Source organism: Oreochromis niloticus, linkage group LG13 (assembly GCF_001858045.2).
Source record: "Oreochromis niloticus isolate F11D_XX linkage group LG13, O_niloticus_UMD_NMBU, whole genome shotgun sequence".
Taxonomy (NCBI): domain Eukaryota; kingdom Metazoa; phylum Chordata; class Actinopteri; order Cichliformes; family Cichlidae; genus Oreochromis; species Oreochromis niloticus.
Window position 1 is genome coordinate 12292363 of NC_031978.2, and position 17308 is coordinate 12309670.

The window sequence follows — 17308 nt, forward strand, 5'->3', positions numbered from 1 at the left end:
CTCTTTCATATGAAATCTACATTCCGATGCATGGAACTTGCCGACCGGTGACTCAAAACAACACACTGCGCTACTCATGCAAATATCTCATAAATACCTTTCTATATGCAGAAAATATATATTAGAGGATATATATTATTTTCAACATATCTGCATTAAATGGTAATAGCTAACACACTCTGCAACAACAGTACTTCTCACTTATACTCACATATCCTCAGCAAATGGCTTGTCTTGTTTGACAATGTCTGTGAACCAGACAGAACACAATTTCTTAATATGGTATTCATTTCATGTGCGGAAGAATACAGTCACAGGATTTTTTAAGGCTCATATCCAGAACTTGTTTGATTTAGGATTGATTAAGAACTTGTTAATTATTCTTTTTAATCATCTTATCTTTATAAAAGATATACATGCTATTGGGCAGCAGCTTCATTGCACCTTACTGGTGTCAGTCAGATAGAACACATCCTGATTATTCTTATGCAGATTTTTCTCGAGTTGCACATCATGTATCACCCCCTCACCCTCCACCCCAACAGAAGAGGAGAATGAAAGAGAGGGGCAGATTTGCATCACAAGCACTCATAATAAACAAGAATGCACAATGAATGAAGCATTTTTGAGACATATGTCACATGGCAGTTTAGCCAGTATTTAAAATGAATAATTTATTGATGAAATCTCAGCAACTTATTGCTTCATAGATCAGTGAAATTAAGAGATTTATTCCTCTGCTGGGACCTGATGAAATTTTTATGGTGTTTTTGGATGCCTGTCAGCTTAAAGCACAAATTTCAAGGTTAATCTTTCAGATTTGATCCCTCTGAAATGTGCCCAGATTGATCTACTGTGCTGTGGAAACTGTAATTGGGATCAAAGGGCAATAATTCATTCTTACAGTGTGTTCCTCCCCTTGTTGTTAAAGCAGCTGCTCATATACAAAAAAGGGAAAGAAAAATCTGATATATGTCACTAATATGTGGGCTAGCATTCATCACATATTCAGGCATAAATATCTACACTACCCTGAGCAGTAAAAAGCCTTTCGGGTTCACTCCAGCCTGTTTCCTAATGACATGGCGATAGAGCAGTGAAATATGACCATCACTCATAAAAAGCGACATAAATCGTTAAGAAATGATTGAGATATTTTGCGCTACAGCAGGTGCAGTATCTATAGATGGCCAGTAGGGGTAGTGTGTGATTTTAGTAAAAAACTTTGGAGGCATGTGAAGTCACTCCTTGCCTGCAACTAAAGTGGAGAACGTATAAAGGCGAGCAAGGGGTTGCAGGGTGTTTAAAACATCCATTCCCTTATTACATATTGTTTCTAAGAATTTTGCATCCTGGATAGAAACAAGATGCAGTGTTTGCTCTTCACTTGTCTGTCCGGTGCAGTTCAGTGAAGGAGCTGTCCACTGCTGGTGGTGCTGAAACTTTGTTTTTTTTGCGCCTCTGACAGACTTAACCAAACAATTAAGAGATATTTCCGTTTTTATTACATCCACGAGAAATATCCTTTAATTGTAAGATTATGCCTATCTAGAAATCTTCTGCCACGAGTTCCTCTTCTTCTTTATAGCTCTGCAAACGCCGTGCATTGCTCACTGATGTGTATAAGTCTACCCAATAAAAATTACTGCCACCCTTTAGAGTGATTCGTGTCCTAAAAATTAGCTCCAACACTTTGACCTCGGCTATATATATAAAAAACACACCCATAGAGTCAATTCTGCAGAAGCAATACTCAATTAATCGAACAAGCTATAAGAAAACATTAGGTTTGTTTTCTGTTTGCTCCTCTGCTGAATGCTCCTCCGTCAACTCCATCCAGCTGTTTTTTGGTTCAGACAGGCGTTGTGGCTTCTGTCACGTCTGTCTCTCATCCATCAGCCCTCGCCGAGGATCACAGTGTGTAAATCCTTTTCTCTGGCACATCAGCTGCGCTCCATCGTCGCTGAAGTATGGTGAAAATGTGTCCCAGTCGTTCTGTTCTCTCACATTTTCCCCGAAAACGCCAACTTCTCCAAAAGTAAACTGTTCACAGCGCCGCCAAATATGTACGCTGACTTTTGCGTGTCTGCTTTTGTCGCGTTGTTTTATTTCTATTCTTTTTTTCTTTTTTGTAAGTAAGGCATATCTTGTTAAGGGGTTATTTTTTTTCTTTGCCTGTTTTAACCTCCAGTCGTGTGTTTAATTATCGGCTCTCCACGCGTCTTTCTCCGGCTAGTCCAACTCATTTCTACCCGGCTTGTCGAAAAAAGCACCCGAGTCGTGAAGTCTCTGCAGTCACGTGATTAAGACAGGACTGAAGAGAGTGATTTTTTTTTCTCTCCGAGTGTGTATGTGAGCGTTTCTCCGTGTGTTGTTGGAGGGGTGTCCCTCCTCCGCATATTTTGCTGCTTGCCATGCTTTAGACGCCGGAGCGCAGGGAGAGAGGCGAGAGTGATAACGCCGGTCTCTCTCACAGGGCTACCTGTCTTTTTAGGCTTACCTCGAGTCCCCGTCGGTTCGCCCTGGTCTTTTTGAGCCCACCTTCCTGCGGTCGGCTTGTTTTTGTTGGTTTAAAAGAGAGCAAGAGAGGAAGAGAGAGAGCGACAGAGAGAGAGAGAGAGAGAGAGAGAAAACTGTGGTCATTTCTGTAGGGTTTACGCGGGTCTGGTCTATCAGGAGGAGGATAGCGGTTCTGTTTGGCTCTGGGTTTTGATGATCTTTCTTTCTTTCTTTTTTCTTTTGGGTGCTCCATTTGGACAGTACAGGACAGCCGAGCAGAGCTTGGATGAGCCGCCTCACTGAAATCCCGAGATGGAGTTGCTGCTGATCTGCCTTTCCCTGTGGATATTGCAATGCAATTCGGCCAAAGCGGACTCAATCATACATATCGGTAAGCGTCCGGCAAAAAAACAAAACAAAAAACAAAACATGTTTGGGTTGGTCAAGTGTAAAGGGGTGCGGGAATAAAGGTCAGCCAGCTTATACTGCCGTGATCACAAGATGTTGGTGAGAGGGCGGGATAAATAGAGTGTATTCAGCTTCATCCTGCGTTTAAGAAACACTTTGACTCTCCGGAGAGTTGAAAAGTTGGTGTTTTGTAAATGACCAATCACCCGACCCTCACTGCTGCAGTTGTTTTGTTCATATTATTTATTGGTATTTATTCTATTTTGCACAGACATTTCTTTTACTTTTCGACGACAGATCGCTGCATTCATGTTGTCTTCACATCTAAACCACACCACTGCCTGCCTTTGAACCGCAGTCCAAAAAAAAAACAAAAAAAGAAAACGATTTACAGTAAGCAGAAAGGCCTGTTTCAGTGAAGCTGTGAAATAATAATGATAAAACACTAATGTGCAATAGACAAACCGCTGAGGCTTTTTTTAGACCAAGCTACCTCTTGTGTGTACCCGACAAGCCTCAACTTTCCCCGGAACGTGACTGCAATGTCAAAAACAAAGATAGAGGGAATGTCAGCGGAGTTTCGTTTTATAGATGCAACACACATAGTGCCTCTTTGTACTCCAACTTCAAACCAGAGCTGCAGAGATGTGGAGATGCTCGAAACTCACCACGGCATCCAAACGATCTGGTGTGTGCCCTTAAACCTCGCATTAGGTTTGATTTGACACTTTTGAAACATATCTGCAGCCTCCGTTTCAACACGGACTCAGCCATTACCTTCATTTTTGCCCCCCTTTCCATTAATGAGCAGCCCTGTAATCTCAGATAAAAACGTCAGTGTCACTGTGAGCAAATCTCGTCTCGGTGCTACGCCGCCGCCACCGCTGCTGCTGCTGCTGCTCACTGTTTACTGCAACAGTCTGGCAAGCAGCAGCAGGTGCTCAGTCACTGGCTTAATACAGCAGTGGGACTCCATCCAGATAATATTGGCTGATAGTCCGCATAATGTTAGTGTACCCCAATTATTCTTCTCGTTTCCCTGAAACCCCTTTCAGTGATGTATGTGCTCTCCCAATAGCAGCTGATGCCATTTTGCTAAACAGTGGAGGAGGAGGGGGGGCAGTTAAGCTTCAGTATTCCTCCCACACAAGGCCTACTGTGGGTAGGGTGCCACAGATCTGTTAGACATGATGGATATTAACTTTCTAAGTTTGACCAAAACTAGTGCAGTGCGTGTTTCCGATTTTACAGTGGTCTGTGGCGAGACCACGTCGCTCTCCGTGGTGCTGAAATCTCACCAGCGAAGACGCTTAGCTTGGGGAGAAAATACGTTTAATGTAAAGATATATAAAAAGAAAAACAGCGCTGTTCACTCCATCACTTTTGCAGACTGTGGGCAATAAAAGCTATGTTGTCTGCATTGGGTCCACAGCAAAAATAAATTTCGTTCATCATTATCTTCCCATATCGAACATCGAACTTGCGCACACATAACTACTGCGTGGCTTCCCCCCCCTTCTTACTCTTCCAAGTAATTTACTGTTTTACTCAACAGGTGCCATATTCGAGGAAAACGCTGTAAGAGATGACCAGATTTTCCAACTTGCCATCTCAGACCTGAGTCTGAGCGATGACATTCTGCAGAGCGAGAAAATCACCCACTCTGTGAAACTTATCAAGCCTAACAACCCTTTCCAGGCAGTGCAGGAAGGTAAGCGTCCCTCGACCACCCCCCTCCCGCCCTTGGAATAAATTGCCGCTGCTTTTATTTTTATTTTAAATCTTATTACTTGGGGCAGCGTGTGGGACGTCAGGAAGGGGGTCATCTAATCCGCTCAGTAGCTATGATCACGCAAGAAGTCCGGTGTTTGCTGCGTGGTAATCTTGACTGTCCTGATCTGCTGGAGCCCCAAGAGAATGTTGTTCATTCACACATTGAAGCGATGGCTAGTAGAGCAGGCAATGATGATGATTCATGTGCATCTGTGAGCGAGGGAAATAGCTGTGTGTGCGTGCGCGTAGGCGTGTATGTGTGTATGTGTGTGCGTCGCCACCTGCAAAGCGCTCTGCCACTGTACCAAAGCAAGGTGTCTTCTGTGGTTGAAAAGCTAGGTGGAAGCATTGAGTTAAGAGCACAACAGGACAAGATGTTATATGTGTATAAAAATCATGTGAAGACGATCAAATGAAGTTTCCCTACCAATCCGGGAGTTATGTAATGACGAGAGAGTAATATTTCTGGGTTTGCATGCCTCTTTGAATGGCAAACAATACAGTTTTGTCTACGTCTTTTGGCTTTCCCATACTGTAGGTGCCCAGAATGGACACACATCAGACACCAAATTAATAATGAAATAATTTCAGCCAAGGTTATCTCACTCAGATGCTGAACAGACTGCAAAAGGCGATTAAACATTCTTCTGCTGAAATGAATCATTAAGACTTTAATAGGTTCCTGGGGATCTTCAAAAGCTGTTTATGTCCCCTGCACTTAGTTACCAGATCCTACTTTTGTCCCCAGTTGCACAAAGGCCTTGATGACTCATTGCTATTCATAGTGCCCCTGACAGGCAAAAAGATGATATTATGTCTCGCCTTTTGCTATAATTATCCCGTGTCATTTAGATGTGGCTCTTAACAATGTCACAGATACCTAGTATTCAACTTCATATTTCCAAAAGCAAACTTAAATCCAGATGAGTCTTAACTCAAGCAGTCTGTCATTTGAGTTCTTTACATATACCAGAAGTATACCGTCATTTTCCAGCTGCTGCTGCAGAGATAAGATGAAAAATGTGTTACGGACATATGTCACTTGGCTAATTTATCAGTCGTTGTTGCTTGAGATGCAAAAATGTAGTAATTAAACTGACTGGCTAGCAAATCATTCACCACTTGTGCTTCAGTCTAATTAGTGTAGTAACTCAGTCAAAGATGGAACTTTACACCTAAACTTGTTCATGCTTAACTCATACAAATTACCTTAACAATGCTTTCTTTTGACAACGTCCTTCACAGTATTTTAACACAACACAATGTGTACATAAACGCTTATAGGCACACAAAGTTCTTGATAATCATTTTTCTTCAATGAAAAGCTTATTTCTTATTGAAAATAATTCAGTGTATCACTTCTGAATAAACTGCCTTTCTTTACCCTTGATTGGGTATCATTTAGCACGCTTAATTATTGTTTATGGCCAGGCTCCCGCTAATTAAATATTTAAGTGGTTGATTAGAGGGCATTCAGTTTCTGGAGAGAGTTTGGAATAACGTGCAGTCGATGACATGAGGATCAATGTGCGGCCTCAGATTCTTGCACTATACACAAAGTAGGCCGGTGAACATTGAGTGACAACTGGGATAAGTTAACCTTTTGCTTTGCTCTTTTGTTCGCTGCCATCCTGCTGTGAGTGGCAGTCAGGACCTTGCCATAGCGTGGTGTAGAGCGAGGAGAGTAGAGGTGGGTATAAACAGGGAAGGAATGGGAGCGTGAGTGAGTGAGATGAATGAGGATGAGATTATAGAGGTGCAGGATACAGTGACAGAAAAAACAGAAGGGAGCAAGATTAAGAGCGAGAGGGATGAAGAGCAAAAAAAAAAAAAATGTCCATGAGTACCAGTGACTCTGTGTGTGTGTGTGTGTGTGTGTGTGTGTCGGGGGGGGGGGGGGGGGGGAATCATGATCAAGACCTGAATAAACATGAGAGGGCCAAAGAAGAGCAAAAGATTTCAGTGAGGCGATGAGGAAAATTTGCCATCTTCAGACAAGTAGTTCTAGGGTCACGTTTGCCCTTATTTGGCTTTGTCCATCTTTGTCCTTGCTCTGCTAGAACATATATTAATGAGGAAGTCACACAAACGCCATGCAAACAGAAACACTCAACTATTCAGTCCTCCCACGCTTTTATCGTTTAAAGATGACAGCTCAAGGCTGGCTGGATATACTGCCTGACCACACAACTGGCAGATGCTGTCCTATTTATAGGCTGGAACAACTGAAATGAATGAACAGGGTGATTTCTACGCCGAGAGTGGAAGCTCACAAGCATCGATGCTCACCATGAGACCTGTAGGGCTTATCTGCCATCAGCTTTGTGTTAAACAGAAAAACAAGACACTTAAGATTATAATTATATAAAATTCTCTTCCTAAATTGTGAGAGAATAAGTCATGCTGAGGTGAATTTCTCACACTGGCTAGAGAATACATAATAAAGCAGGACATGGTTTATAGTACAAAATATTACAGTGCTGAATTTCTTATGTGTACAGTATTTCTCCTCACATTTGTTATGGAATTATTACAAATAATAATTCCATGACAAATGTTAGGAGAAAAGAAATATGATTTTTCACACATCTTAAAATTTGCAACCCAGATTTCCCCTTGTAATTTAAAAATAGAAGTTTGTCCTCTGGACATATAAGTTTACATGGGAAACAAAGCTTTTATATCTTTTTCTGCCTTACTTTTTATTCAGGGGAAGTTAAAGCAAGGGGACAGCAAACTTGCCACCCTGCTGTGTCATTATGCAAAGTAGAACCTATGCATATTTCAAGCAAAGTTCAGCCTGTAAGGCGGAGTTCTTTCCTTTTTTTGCCCCATAGTTGCTGGGTGAGCATTTAGACGATATGCAAATAATGTAAACATCTCATAAAACGAGAATGCCATGCATCATAACACAACTTTGCTGCAGGTGTGTGGTCAAAATACAGCAAAGTTGCATTAAGATTCTACAGCCATGTTAGCAGCCCTGAGAGGCTGAACTTGGGCACTGTGGTAATTTGAGATAAGCATGCCAGCATGCAAACAACATTTTGACAACAAACTCAAAGATGTTAACCTGCTGGTGGCCATAGAAGAAAGGTTCATGATAGAGTGTGCAAAGCTTTATCCTTTAGGTTCTAGTTTCATGTTCTGGAATAAATGTAACTATCGTGGCATAATATAATTAGCAAGCATGCCAACAGGACAACAGTGTGGGACTACTGAAACTTTTCAAAACTAATTAGCTAAACATACATTTCAGTTTTTGCATAGCAGGCATGCAAATTGTATTGAATGCCAAAATTGCTTCTTTTGAGCTGTTTCACGTCCCCAGCAGAGATTTCCATTACAGTTTAAAGAATACGGGACACAGTTAAGGAAAATAGTTTCCTCCTCAGTAATTTGTTGGGCGTTCTGTCCCGCTGAGTCCTCTTCACACACTACACCACTAGTGACCCTCCATTTTCATCTAACCCCTGCCAAGGTAACGTCAAGGAGGATTTAATTCTTTGTCCTTTATGTCCCTGTAAGCCAATAGAGTTCAAAGAAGTTTTTTTTCTCTTTGTCCTTTCCTCAGTCCATAATGACAAAAGTTGAAATAATGGTTCCTCAGTGTTGCCATTGATAATGCAATATCTTCCCTGTGAGTGTCTATTTATGACAACTCATTACTCGCTGTGTAAACGTGATGTAATGCTGCCCTTTCGCTATTATTGTCCCTGTAAATTTAAAAATGCTACATAAATCTTGGTAACAGATTTGTTTGTGCTTTTATGTCTTTTTACACAGAGGGACAATGATCAGGCCATTATACCAGCCCCTGTTAATTACTACAGTTACTTTAATCTATCATAAGCACTTCAGTGGGCTGTAAAAAGCCGGCAGGTGACTTAATAAAGTAATTAATGTTGTGACAGAGGTGTATACATGTTATTTATTCCCTTCAAAATGTAAAGCATCCCTGTAGGCCAGGTAGGATTAATCAGCATATGCAGAGCTGCTTCTGCGGTTGTCGGGTGATACTTGGAAAAATTGTGCAGTAGCATGAAATATTCATTTGAAAATAAATTGTTTCCAAAAAAGAAAATCCACATTCTGCCACTTAAAGTAATGCAGGCAATGAACTCATAGCAGATCTTTTCCACATATAAGGTTGTATATATTGAATACATGGACTTACCAGAATTCAGTTTGTCACCAGGAGAGGATGCCATCACCAGAAGGGGCTTATCTAATGTTTCCTTTTTATTTGACTGTCACTTTTTGATTTTTTTTTTAATCCATCCACCATATATAGGTCCTCAAAAACTCTTCTAAAATGGTCATATGTACTTCCTGCTTCCTCCTCACAGTCCTGCAGTGCTATATTACAGAGTTTATTGATGTGATCATTTCACTGCTCGCACATTATTTATCTGTGAAATGTATCATAACATTTAGCTGGCTACATGGCTGTGCAATAGATATTTTTTTAGATTACAGAGAGGGTGAATAAATGCTGTGACACATGAACACACATGGATTATCTGCCTTTTTTTTTTAACTTGAATTTGTGGCATCCTGCGTGATTTGAGCTTCTGATCACTCAGCAAAGGATGATAAGATCCTGCGCAATTGCACAACTGAGGACTGATCATTAAAGAAGATACAAATAGGGCTCAGATGTGTTGATTTCTATAATGAATATGCCTATGCAAGTGGAAAGTTTTTTATTTATGGAGAAGTGTGTTCAGTGCTGTAATATCTATAATATGGCACCTTGCTTCACAATCCAGCTGTTTCACAGGTATTCCTCGCTTGGCTTGCCTCATTGCAATTCATTTGACCTCTTCTGAGAGATTTCAAAGGTAAAATATTCCTTCCTTTGTTGCACAGGTCACACTTTAGTAATATTACAGCTATAACTGTTATGTAACGGACAGTGCATGTCTGTATTTTAACACACCTGCACTTTTACACGTAAGCCATTCACAACAGCATGGGTGCCATAGGGAATGCTCTTTGGGGCCTGTCAGCTGAAAGACACACTAAAGAACATACATTCCTGAACATTTTCTTTAGAATAACCAAAGTCAGCATTGTCTGAAGTGAAAAAGGAAGCGAGAGAGCAGAGTACAGAAGGAAAGAGACACAGAGAGGTCAAGACTGTTAAATACTGGATCGGCTTAGTAGGCCTGCAGGTTTTGTCCTCTGTGCTGTACAGGAACAGCTGGTCAGAACTGCTCTCTTGTGGTGGGTTACTTCTGTGTCAGGTAGCCTCAACATTTGCAACAGATGTCTCATTTGCTAGTTCTCCGACTCTTCTTGAAAGTAGCTCAGAGACATTTATAAGTATCCAATTATAAAAAAAATACTCTAAAGACTTTAAAAGTGGTTTTGACTTTGGTGTCAAAAGACTTGGTCTGCTGATTAACTTCAGGAAAAGCGTCAGTACGCTCAAATGCCACATCTGATCTGTATTCAAAGAAATCATCTGCAGCACTGCTAAATGTCACCATGACCAGGGATTTTAGTAATCTTTTAATTTGGGTAAACAGGGTTGTGAAGTGTGGAAACAAGTTTTTTTTTTTTTTTGTTTGTTTTTTTACAAAGTCTCACAAGTAAATACACTGAGAAAGACAGTGGGAGCATTGCAATGCAGATTTTTATTGTTGGCTTTTAGGGAAATTGTGAAGTTATGTTTAGTCTGTGTCAGAATTATAATATTGCTCTAATTAGAGAGAGTGGCATGCATTCATGTTGGGTCTTTGTTCGTTTGTGTATTCATCACACTCCCCATGTTGCCACACTGGCAGACAGCTGAGGGCTGACTTCAAAGTATTCTCATCGCTTTTCATACTGGCATGTTTGACTGAGGATGTTCTGGGGGGTTCATTGTGTAAAAGCCTGACTAATGGCTTGGGTCGTATGATGGCTGTTTGTACCTGAAGGCCATATGAAGGAAATGCCCACTTAAAAAATGGATTCACTTTTTAACTGCACAAAGTACATACAAATCTTGATAGATGTTTGACAGATTATTCCTCCAGTGATCTAGCATGTGTACTAAATTTGGCATCAGAGGATATTATTTTTGTCCTTTTACCCTGTCAGGCAGTGACAGGTGAAATTTATCCTGCTGGTTCCTGTGATTGTTGTTTAAAAGACATTTAACACCTGCATTGATTTTTCCAATATGACAAGAGCATCTGATCTATGAGGGCTGGTTAAAATCTGCATCTATCAGAACACAAATGAGCACATGCCACGCATAACCCAACAAGCTGCCTGTAATAACTCGCACATGAACATACGACATATGTTTTCCCCACCACCGGTTTCTCAGTCCCATGTCTTATTCATGTCCCTGCCTTCTTTGGCGTGACAGATTTATAACGAGCTGTAGAGAACACTGTGACAGATGTTAGTGCTTTGCTACGACCCCAAACAGCCCCCAACCACCGCTGGGGATTGGCCATCAATACTGCTCTACCTGTTAGAGCGAGAGAGACCGAATGAGACTCATACACAGAGAAATGGGGGGAGGGGGTGGGGGTGGTCCAGAGGAGATGTCCTGTTCAATCAGACTGATGTTGATGAGGCCTTCGGCCTCCGTCCGTTGTAATACATCGGAGTCCCACATGTTACTAACATCATTTCTCTTTGTACACACACCGTTATGCTTCGACGTTATTGAGCTGCCTAAAGTGTGCTGAGATGGCAGAGATGAGGTGGTGGGGGAGGAAGAGTGGGTGTATAAATGCCGGTAGAGGATTTGTTTGTTTGTGCATGCTGGTATGAATATATGTGTGGTAATATGCTGTAATATGTGATCGTTTGTGTTGGGTTTTTAGATGCAGGTTTGCGGATGTGTTTGGAAAGTGATTTTGTGGTTTTGTGAGAGGCAGTGTTGGTCATGAAAGCAGTTTGGTGATGGGAGCTTTCAGCTACCCCTTTCACTCACTTGTGATGCTGACTAGCTCTGAGGGAAGTGTGTATAATTTACTACCCACCACCTGCACCATTGGCTGCAAGAAGACTTCATTCCAGGACGGAAGACAAAGAGCAGAAAATCAGCCTCAGAGTAAATCCTATTAGAGCCTAAACAGAAGTCGTCCAAAGAAATGCTGTGCGGCTATCTCTGACGTCACACTCTCTGCAGACAGAGGGAGGAGAGCGATGGGGTTTGGTTGTGGGTGGAATTGGACTGGAAGTCTTGGTGAATATAGGGGTGAAGTAGAGTGAAATAGTGAGCAAGTGTGACAGTGAGGGTGAAAGCAGGGTGATGGAGATGGCTGAAGGCAGTGGGAAAATGCAGGGAAAAAAAGGAGCAGAGCATGTAAAATCTTGGAGTGTATGGAAGACAAGAGGGGCAGAATCATTTGAAACTGCCGACTCGGCTCACTAGCCTTATTGATGAAAAGATGCCAAAATGTATTTGGGAGCCATTGTTTGCATTAGTGCCCACAGACATGACTACCAAGTGGGACCATCTGTCAAAAGAATCCCTTCTCAGTCTTCTCTGACTCTCCGTCTCTCTCACATTGCCATGGGTCCTCTACCATGGCCAGGCAACATGGATTTTATCCAAAGATGAGGCTAAGCTAGTGTGTAAGCTCTCTCTGAGTGAAATCAAAACCCAGCTTAAACCTCATGAGTAAAAGCCCTAAAAGAGTGTAAAGGGCGAAACATGCAGACGCCACTGAAAAGTGGGTCAAATGTGCATCCCTGTATGAATATACATCAGTTTGGCTGAGAAGTATATTCTACAGTGAACCATCACAAGCTTTTGCATAATTACTCTGCTTTTTTTGAACTCACTATGATGCTGTTTTGATTCTGTACTTACCCAATGGCTTTTTCCTTTTAGCAGTATTTGATCTAATACATCACAGTGGAGAGCAAGCTGTTAATGTATGAATACACTGGCTAATTGGAATGGCGAGGCACAAAAACACAACAAAGCACTTAAGTTCTAGTTTTCTTACTTACACATTGTCTCAGCTGATAATTAGAGTTAATTAGCAGATATTGTAAAATAATGTCCTATTTTAACCAAGTAAGTTAACAGTTAGCAATACGACATGTTATCTAATCCGTGGCATTATCACATCCAGACAAATTATTCAGGGAACACTCGTGGGATGTGTAGGCCTAATTCCTGTTTTACTACCCTATTCATCAGCAAACCCAGCGTCAGTTTTCCGTAGGTGTAATCACAGCAAGATGTCATTGTTAGGTTTTAATCATTGCTTGAACACGCTTGTAAAATCTTGTAGCACTGAGTTTATTGAATCCCTTGTTTTTTCTTTAATTATATCAGTGTAAAGCGCATCTAAGTAGAAGGCCTCCTTCCAAAGAAACACCCACGCCACACCAACATGACCCACTCATCATATATAAAAGCAGGAATAAGGAGGTCGTCGTTGTTTGTTGGTATTCATAAAGCACCCTTGCTGAAATAGCAAACAAATGATAACGTCTCTCCAACAGATGTCTTGGCGCCACTTCATAGTTATGTTTTCCACATATGTACAAATATATGGGACTGACATAATTCCATGCACAGTGTTAACATGGTTAAAATACTAAAATGTAAAAGAGCTTTCTCGTTAGAATCATGTGTTTCATTTGATCCTTCTATCTGAAATGAAGCATTTCTGAAAAATATATATGCTGTAATGCATTGGAGACCTCTGATAGGCTGACACTGAATAATAAAAATTCACCAATGGGAGTGAGCTTTGTAAAAAAAAAAAAGAGTTTGTGTTCTTAACCAATTTGCCTTATTTATTGTAGAATAAATTTTCCAAAATGCAAGGGTGTTTTCTGTGTGAGCACACATACTTGATTAGGCCCCATTTAAAGGTGACAACACCAGTAAAACGTCACCGTGTACTTATTCAGAGTTTAGTTAGTCTCAAAAAGATAAGTGACGGTATTAACATGTTTCTTGCAGAATGACAGTGTCAGTGTAAAATATGGTGTGATCAGTGTGTATACTGTTGTAATCATTTACAGTAGAAAATTAAAATATTCCCATACAATATAGCAATTTGATGTATTTTACTGCAAATCTTTAAGCAGGTATGTGTCTCGTTGAAGAGATATTACCAGTATGTGCTTTTTTCCTGTAGATAGCTCTCTTAAAGGATAAGCAAGTTCTTCAAGAAGTAGTATTACAGGATAATTTCTCCTTTTCTTTTTCACTTACTCGGGCCATTTTTGCTACTGAACCAGATTTTTGATTGGTACTGCATTTCGTGGAAAGTAAAGTGTTCTCACAAAGGTGTCATCTTCTTACAACATCTCGTTTTTTTTAAAAGATTGAACTAGAGGTCACAGGATAGAAGAAGAGTTTTCAAGCATTCAAAAAGGTTTCTGACTTCTTTTTATTTCACCTGCATGATGGTTTCAAAGGTTAATGAGGATCACTGTACTGAGAGAAGAATATGGTGGAGAGAGCAATGTTAATATGCTGTTTGTGTCTTCAAGCCTTCTCAAACCCAGGGCGATGTGAATGATTCATTCTCTCACTTGATCGAGACAGAGAAGGTTCATCATCTCGCATTATCATGTCAGTCTGGGACACACAGTCATTATGTTGCTAAAGGATTTTCTAACTACAGTATTTCCACTGTCACGTCAATCACAAGGATAAAAGCACATTTAAACTGTGTAAATAATTATACTGTGTCTGATATAGCATTTATTGCGTACATAATTGTGTTTTTGAGTATCTTTTGCCTGTCACACAGACTTTTGTGTCTTGAAAAATTTGTTTCTGTGTTTTCTTTTGTGGCTTTAAACTACTACATCACGGCTTTGCTCCTGGTTGAACTCCGGACAGTCTTCAGCTTTGTCCTGTGCTCGAATAAACACAGGCCCGAAAGGTTAGGAATTTCATGTAGACATACAGAGTTGTGGTGCAACTGGAATACTTTATCTGCCCTTTCCTCTGAGGTTGAATGATTTTAGGGAACAACATGAGTGCTATGTCCACAAACTGAATGTGTAACACAATCTACAGATGGAGAGTCGATAAGGAAAGTAGCTTTATATTTAACTGGTGATTTTTTTACAGCTTTAAGGAAGGCAATTATGTGCATCTATATACAGACTTAATTCTAAATTTTAAAAAAAAAGTCATAATTATGGTTTATTGTGATATTCAAACTTTATGGTACCCATAGGATGAATTGGTATGCCTATTTGGATTCTTCGACATAAGAAAGCGGTTTTTTTTTTTGTGTATACTCATTTATCAATAAATTGCAAACCTTTTTGGCAAGATTTTAGCTCTTTTAAGCACCTTATAAAACCCTTTGTTCTTCTATATATTTTAAAATCATGCCACCAGTGGGCCAACTATTTATTTTAAATTGTTTCCTGCAACTCTTGTAAATAATTGACCGCAAGGCTTAAATTGCCTCTATGACAGATACCACTTGGCTGGGCACACACTTAATGACTGTCAATCCTATTATGAATGCGACTTGGATGTTCCAGCTGATCGAGTTTACAGTTGGCAGATAAAGTCATACACTGTGTAGTGGGATTATAGGCTTAGTTCTTTAGAACCAGTCACTACCATGTTTTTCAATTACAATTTTTTAATTTTTTTTTTTTTTATTATTGATTGATTTGGGACTGTGATGATACTCTCACTGTTGACTTGGAAAAGCTAAACAACCAGAAGAAGAAACACATAAAGTTCGAAAAGGTTTGTGGCATAAAAGTTTACTGCAGATCTTCCTCTTCTTCATGTAACGTAATGTAAATATAGTAAATAACTGAGGTCTGTAATTACTGCAGCAGGTTTTATCTCGCAAATATATTTGCCGGAAGTAGTCTCTCATTTCTAACTCCCTCTGTTTGATTATTATATGGATGAATTGGGAATGTTCCTGGCAAGTAATTTCTTAGTCAATTAAACAAGGGAAAAAATTAGACTAACCAACTAGTCTAAAACAATAAACACTCAGAAACTAACTTAAATTTGAGAACCGTTTAACGATGATGTCAAAAACCAACAACAAAGACATTTTAAACCATTTATCACACTCTTCAATAATGAATCATGCTTCTTAACTGTGTGGCACCTCACATCATGCATTATGAACAGTGCACATCATATCCCAGATAACAAAGAAGAAAAACACTTAAAATAAACTGTTGTTAAATATGATATGAAAAGATGTTACTGCAAAAGAAATTCAAGTAAAATTAAAATACCAAATTAACATCAGAAAAATGAAATGAAGGGAGTGAAAAGCACGCCGTGCTTTATGAATGATGCATGCTGTTTGAAAATTCATAACAACCACTTCAATAAAAGTTCAAATCTAAAGTAACAAAATGATAAATCATCCAGCAATTTTATTCTGCTTATCTGAAATGAGGTTGCAGGGGCAGCAGCCTAGCAGGGAAGCCCAGACCTCCCTCATCATCAAACATCAAGCTTTTATTTTGAAATACTTTCAGGAGCATTTGGGAAAGAAAAAAAATCTGATTTTAATAGTAAAGTTTTGTTGTTATTGCTTTTTCATATGACATTTACTGACAGAATGTCCAGTCACTACTGACAAGGTTAGCCAACATGCAATACACAATGCTTTGTTCTCAGGTTTGTGCCCCTCTCTGACTATCAGAGACCAGGTCTATGTTTCCCATAAACAGTATGAAAGATGAATGTATAGCTACCGTAACATCACCCACTGGTATCTTGGACCGAGATTTCTTGAAACTTCAGAATAGGACATAATAAAAACAAATATGACCAGGAGAGGCAGGTCTGACTGTGAAACCACATGTTCATTGGCTAATCACATGACAGTTACATGTTGTTAGCCAATGAGCCTGTGGTTTCATGCTACAGATAATCTTTCATTTTGAGACATAGTAGGAGCAAGATTTACAAAAGACAATTTCTTATTCAGAATGACCCAAAATGAGTGACTGAGCCTATAAACTCAGCAGGAAAATGTTTATGTCAAGACACAAAGATGTTTTCCCATAGACTTCTACAGGACCAGAAACCACAGCTATCACCATCTAGTGGACTTCAGATAAATGGTAAAATGGACTGGTTCTTATATAGCACTTTTCTACTCTATCTAAGCACTCAAAGCGCTTTACACAACATCGAATGATAGAATGTAAGTTTAAGGAATCATTGGTTCATTTTTCTTACATCCATGTTTTATGCTGTCTATGGTGAGCACAAGGCTCCATGTAGATATTCACGTGCATGCCAATTACTTTTTTTTAACCTTGCAGACTCGTCCACGGATATTTTACAATCCACCAAGTGCATATGCGCTCCAGGCAGCAGACTTCAAGAATACTTCAAAGAAGTGTAACAGAAATGACTAGTCGTCCTGTCTGCACCTGTCCATGTCTGTAACAGAGTATAATAAAGGTTTAAGTAGAGAGTGGAGAATATATAGTTGAGTTTAGAGTTGATACACATGATAAGTGGCCTTAAATATTTTAAGTGTATGCATATATTCTTACATAAGGGAATTGCATAATTCATTTTATCAACCATTATATAAATTTCATCTATATATGGAACCTTCAAAGTGTCCTAATTCTCAGTGCAGTCAGTACAGAGTACCCTAGTGCCTCAGGATCTCTTTCTCTTTTCAGT

General features: G+C 39.9%; 1 protein-coding gene across 3 annotated transcripts in view; it reads left to right on the forward strand.

Annotated features, from left to right (window-relative positions):
* Window positions 1–1637: 1637 nt before the first annotated feature.
* The window catches only part of grid1a (glutamate receptor, ionotropic, delta 1a), a 259377-nt gene continuing 243706 nt past the window's right edge, over window positions 1638–17308 (forward strand). For 2 of the 3 annotated variants that reach the window (XM_005474294.3, XM_025897629.1), the window contains exons 1-2: window positions 1638–2890; window positions 4463–4618. In XM_005474294.3, the coding sequence (XP_005474351.1) occupies window positions 2812–2890; window positions 4463–4618 (235 nt within the window). In that variant the 5' untranslated portion in view covers window positions 1638–2811. The remainder of the gene's footprint in view (window positions 2891–4462; window positions 4619–17308) is intronic. The other variant, XM_005474295.3, reaches the window with a different exon arrangement.